Source organism: Acipenser ruthenus, chromosome 17 (genome assembly GCF_902713425.1).
Source record: "Acipenser ruthenus chromosome 17, fAciRut3.2 maternal haplotype, whole genome shotgun sequence".
NCBI classification, from domain to species: Eukaryota; Metazoa; Chordata; class Actinopteri; order Acipenseriformes; family Acipenseridae; genus Acipenser; species Acipenser ruthenus.
This window is the reverse complement of record NC_081205.1, coordinates 26,864,562-26,870,378: the sequence shown is the minus strand read 5'-3', so window position 1 is coordinate 26,870,378 and position 5,817 is coordinate 26,864,562. Positions and strand designations below refer to the sequence as shown.

Here is a 5,817-nt window from a genome sequence, read left to right as displayed (position 1 = left end):
CCTTACTTGATTATTTTTCTGTTGATTGCTGTTTTATCAATCAAATTATTTTTATATAGTGCTTTTCACAGCAGAGCCCTCTCAAAGCGTTTCAAAATAAATTAAAAAAAAAATATTAAAACGGATCAGTAAAATAAGACTGAGCAATAAAGGTAATAAAAGTAAAATGAAATACAAATTTAAAAAAACGAAATATAAATCACACTCCAGAGGCTTGAGAGAACAAATAGGCCTTTCGCCTTTTTTTCCACTTTGACTTTTGTAAAAAGGCTTTTTTTTCTGCCACAAATAGGCTACATTTTAAGATAAAGGGAGGTAAGAAAATGCATTTTAAAAGCTTTGGTTATAGCACATTTAAAGCTGTGCAGCATTGTTTAAAACAGTTGACACATTCAAATGGAGAATTGTTGAACTAAAAGGGGTTCCTGAAAAAAAAAAATGATTTACTGAATTTGACATTTAATCTAAAAAGCATGGAAAAAGTTCCTTCTCCTGTTGTAAATCTTTCCAAACAATGATTTATTTAATTTGTGTCACAGGTTTTTAACAGGGTCTCCCGCTTATATGACAGCACTGTGACAGTTACTAATGCAATAACCGTGTCCCGCAGGAAAAAGAGAAGGATTACTGTACATTGCAAGCACACACGAACAATTGTTTCTGCTGCCAGAACACATTTGCTGAAGAAATAGCAGCTACTGTTATTTGATGCATATCTAACTATCCACCTCTGGCACTGCACTGTATGTGCAATTTGAAGGTTAGCAACAATTTTACAGCTGTTATGCAACAAAGAATATTAATACACATCATCATCACACTGGTAGCTGATCACTGTACCCATAGTTGCAAATGGTGTGTCAAAAGACGCATTTTCAAATCAAACAACTGTAATGTTAAATATATATACTGTTCAGAGTAGTTCTTATTCGTTTTATACTGCAAAACTATTTCCATTAGAAAATTAGCCCGTCCTTCAATTAACTATTTTTTCATCCTAATTTTGCTCATTCAAAAACAAATCTTGTCTTTGTCCGAAAAATAAGTTTACCCTGGTGCCAAGCTGCTGACTGTATATATTTAATTAAAAAAACAACCTGTATTACATGAGGTTAATCCTTTCCATTGTTCTTTTGTTCACTTATTTACTATTAAGAAATATGGTCATGTTTTCTACATCAAACACAAGACAAGACAAAGAGTTTTAATCATTTCGTCATATATTATTCACAGTTGGCAGGAAACTGAATCTTTGTTTATCGTAAGGTCAAGGGTAAACCAATTTAAAATTCATAACACCATGGAAACACACTTTAAAAAGTAGGTTGCCAGCACACAAACATACCAGCAGCCAGTCTATATTAAATACACAGCAAGTGTTTATGCCTACTGTTTAGCACTAACCCAGGCCAGTAAACTTCCATTAATAATACCTTCACAAATGTTAATTGAAGTTTCCAATGCAGGGCTCACTTTCATTCAGCATAGACACTCAATACCTGCCAATACCCTGCTTTGGGTTAGCAAACAAGGAAAACAGAATCAGCATTACTAAATGTGAGATAGTCCGTCTTTATAATTATAATTGGATTAATGTCCTATTTAGCAAAACGATTGCTTACATACAATTTAGAGATCATATCAGTGAAGAAAAAAACTATAGAAACGGATTGCAATCCCTGGGCACCTAAATTTTTCCTATTGTTAGTACAATACAAATGGCAAATACTTTGCTGGTTCGCACTCTGCTTGCCAATTTTACAAATTAGGCAACATCTTTGGTTATTTATGTCTTTTATCAAATTGGGCATATTATATATATATATATATATATATATATATATATATATAGCATTTGTTTAAGTTTATATTTAGCCCTAGACTATATACTAGAGTGTATTTATTGAGTCATATCCATACCTGCTCAATGCTTGCAAGCGGTTTTATTTGGTCAAATTACAAATGCACATTTCTGATGTGCTGCAGACTGGTCCACATTCCTGTTAAAGAAAGTAATGTTCAAGATCTACATTCCTATTCATGAATGTAATGCACAAAGCTAACGCATTACTGTACTGGTAATGTTGTACAAACTGAGACCTGACTTACACAGTGATAACAGACTTGGGATAGAGCTATCATGCTGTTCAGCCCAAAAAGAAAAGTGAAATTCATTAATGCATGCTCCAATTTCCTCACACAAGCATAAACACATGACTGGTTTAATCCCCAGGCCTCCACAGAACGAACAAGCTGGATACTTCAGCAGTACAGGGTTGAGCTGTGGAAATACATTAGAGAGAGTAGGTTGTCATGTTTCACAACTACACATGTATTTAAAATATTGACTATTCTGTGAATCATAAAAAGAGATGTGTGTAATGCAAGGCTTTTAATATTCTATGTCTATTTACTATTACTATTTCTACAAATATATAAGTTTGAGGATCATGATTTACTTGTGGGGTGGTGTATTAAAAACTACTGGCAGTTTTTACATATTTCAGAAAAGGAATTTAACTTATGGACCCATTTTGACAAATATTTAATATGTATCGAGTGATACTGAATAAAAAAGTACTGTAAGAAAACCAGACTGGCAGACTGACAAGAAGGCTTCAAGTAGAGAAGCTTGCATTTGTAGGTAAATCTAGTCAAGTGCCATAAGGTTAAAATCTTTTTCTTTATCTAACACAGAAAAGTTAAAATTAAGTAAGTTGTGAACATAAACCAAACGACGAATTTTTTTCTTTTCTTTTTTTTTTTAATGATTGTCTTTGTTAAAACTGGCCCAGTACTTACATGCACAATCTTAGCATGAAACATATACATTTTAAGAGCAAGCATCTTTATGAGTTCACCCTCAAAACAGTTCTGTCACAATGTTCACTATAACATCATGGGTTGTGCCTATGCTCAGTAAGCTTTTGGAAAATTAAGTAAGTACATAAACTCCTCAATGGTGGTGTTGGGAGTCAGGTAAACAGTAAAGGTATTGGCCGACTTATCTTTTAAACATCATTGTTTATTAAAACGTTCAGTGGTCGTAATGGTAATAAAAGAAACTACATTCGCTCAGTATGTGTTGTGAAAGCTTTAAAACATCGATTAAATAACGTACATTGTTATGGTCTTTGGTGATAACATTCTCACAGTTTGGGTACTGTCAGTAGAGACTTGCTCAAATCCTTTACTTCTCCAGCGGTTTTTACACGTTCGTACCCTAGGAACGTCATGGCATGATGACAATAATCTTCCACTTGTTTAATCTGTTGAAAATTTAGCACTGTCCTCCAAGCACTAGCTGCTTGTGTCGCATTCCTGGAGGAGACGATGAAAGGTTTGGAAGAAGAGCTAGACCCACTCGTCATGTTAAGTGCAAAAGACTCGATATCGTGACTAGCAGAGAGGTTTACAAAGCGATACACACCTCTTACAGTTTTTACAGGATCTTCAACTAAATCTTCATAACGTACCAGCATGTATTTCCCCTTAAGCCAACTGGGCGGGTTTAGGGCAGTTCGAAGAGTCTTGGTGGTCCGGTCACATATCACCTCCATTGCCCCAATGGAATGGTAATCAGAACCGTCTTTTTTGTTCATTTTGTGGTTTGGGTCCACAAATGGTATCCTGCGAAGTTTCGGGTCCCTGCTTCTCACAACCTGCAAGTTTTCTCTTATCAAGCCGTGCCGCGATTTAATTCGGGAATTCGCCACCGCCCTGGGATCTCTGACTAAGTGTATAACTTTCACGTCTAAAGACGGGTCCTCCATCAATGGAGCTAAAACGCTGATGTCCAAAATGCGAACCCCTTTAATCACAACAGTACTGTACTTAAGACATTCTTCTTCCAGCAGCCTCAGGCTTTGTGGGGGGCATTTCTTACACACTTTATCATCCACCATACCCACCACATCTTTCCTATATGCTGAACAAAGAGGATAGGAACAGCTCACTTTGTTTAGAGTTGCCCCAAATAACCCAAGAGAAGTTACATTCTTGCCGCCTGGCGGGTTGTAAAGCTGGAAAACAGAAAGATCACACCGGTATAAGGAGCTCAGCATGTCCCTAGCAGCGCCTTGGAGAGACACAGCGTCCCCCGGGTACAGCTTCTGCCAGATGTGCCACATCGGTTCATAGATAAAGAACACTTCGGGATTTTGGTTAAACAACTCACCGAAAAAAGATGATCCGGATCTCCAGGTGGTGAGAACGTACACGAGCTGTCTCTTTTTAGGCATGGAGGAGCTGTATAAATAACGGATATCTGACCGGCTCTGGTAGGGAGTGCTTCTCATCTGGTGATTGCATTGCTGTGGCTCTTTAGTCCATTTATAGTTAGCCAGGTTCAGCATGGTTAAAATCAGAAGTAAAATGTAGGCGATAAATAAAACAATCCTCTTTCTGCGTAATACTTTCATCACGAAAACTGGGTGAAATGTATTCATGTGCGATTATTCCAGGGCGGGTTGTGCGTTATCCAAACCAAAGCTTGCATCCTTTCTCCTCCCAGCCAATGTGTTTGCTGTTGCTTTGTTGGTAATTTAAAAAAACAAACGGCCCATGGTTTTGCAGTTGTTGTTTTTTTTGTTTTGTTATTATTTTCAGAATCGTCTTGATAAACACAGTCTTGTTGGTGATGAGATAGTCCAAAAGAAAGAAACAATATAATGATTTGGTATTTAATGTACCTAATAATTGATCTAATAACAAACAAAAAAAAATGTTTACTGCACTGCGCAAGGTTTCTCGTTCAGCATCAAAATGGCATGAAACACCCTTTGCTTAAATATGTTAATGTTGGGGTGAACATTTTAAATAAAAACGGCCTATCTTCAGAAGAGATTTGCAGACGTCTTCCCTTTCCCAACATGTGTGCAAACACGACTGCGCAACTATAGTAAACGAAACGGATTTATTAAAGCGACAATCAAACCGAATGTCTTAATGCAGCTTGTAAGTACCTACGTCGGGTTCCAGCTCATGCTTAAAAAAATAAATATCAGCGACTTCTCGTATAACGTAGACTCAAACAGTAACACATACAAAAAACATACGCTGTATTTCTTCATACCATTGCGCAATCTTTGTAACTAATTGAAACTGGACCGATTCAATCTGGTTCTGGGTTGAAACGTCCCTCCTCTGCTTAGTTGATTGATTCGCATTATGGGCTTCTTCTTTCAGTTCACTAACCAATTGGTTGCCTGAAATGCCTATCATTTTTCCTGGCTCCCACGTTAGAAGCAGCCTAAGGCTAGTGAAACTGCGGTTGGTAACTACAGGAGTGGGCGACACATGCTGGGGGAGTATACTTTTTGAACGATTTGACCAACACTCCCCCCTAATCGCCCTCCTTATTCACAAGAGAGAATGCTCATTTTGAAAAAGGGCAGTGATGTAAATATCGCTATTATGTTACAGTTTTTACAACGCAGTGGCTAGCAACTTTCTTTGTCTGGCAACATTTCTGTCATTTTCAAATTATATTTAAAGAAATATTAGACAGTACCAGTACATATTTAAAATAACAATAACAACTGACGTGGAGTACACTGCACTATGTATGGTAAGCAATCTTCAGTCGCTGATTGAATCCAGTAATGAGAACTGTATGTAGTTGAGAAAACGAAACTAAACAGTTGTCTCCTTTAATAATGCTGTTTCTGTGACAAGGCATTCGGTGCATTTCCAGTTCAAATATCGTTTTTATGTCATTCTTCTAGGACATGATGTAATTGGGAACATTGCACTACAGCTTTCATCCATTTTTATATCGTGTTACTCTGCAAAGTTTCAATATCTGCAGGCTATTTT

The 5,817-nt window shown here is 36.9% G+C and overlaps 1 protein-coding gene across 1 annotated transcript; it reads right to left on the bottom strand.

The window, feature by feature from the left end:
- Window positions 1-1,924: 1,924 nt before the first annotated feature.
- Window positions 1,925-5,259, bottom strand: LOC117423159 (carbohydrate sulfotransferase 2-like). The gene has a single exon (XM_034038637.2). It carries the CDS (start codon window positions 4,446-4,448, stop codon window positions 3,150-3,152), a length of 1,299 nt encoding a protein of 432 aa, XP_033894528.1. The 5' UTR covers window positions 4,449-5,259; the 3' UTR covers window positions 1,925-3,149.
- Window positions 5,260-5,817: the final 558 nt, after the last annotated feature.

Excerpts from the sequence above, each read along its gene's own strand:
- LOC117423159 (XM_034038637.2), bottom strand. The coding sequence starts at position 4,448 with ATGAATACATTTCACCCAGTTTTCGTGATGAAAGTATTACGCAGAAAG.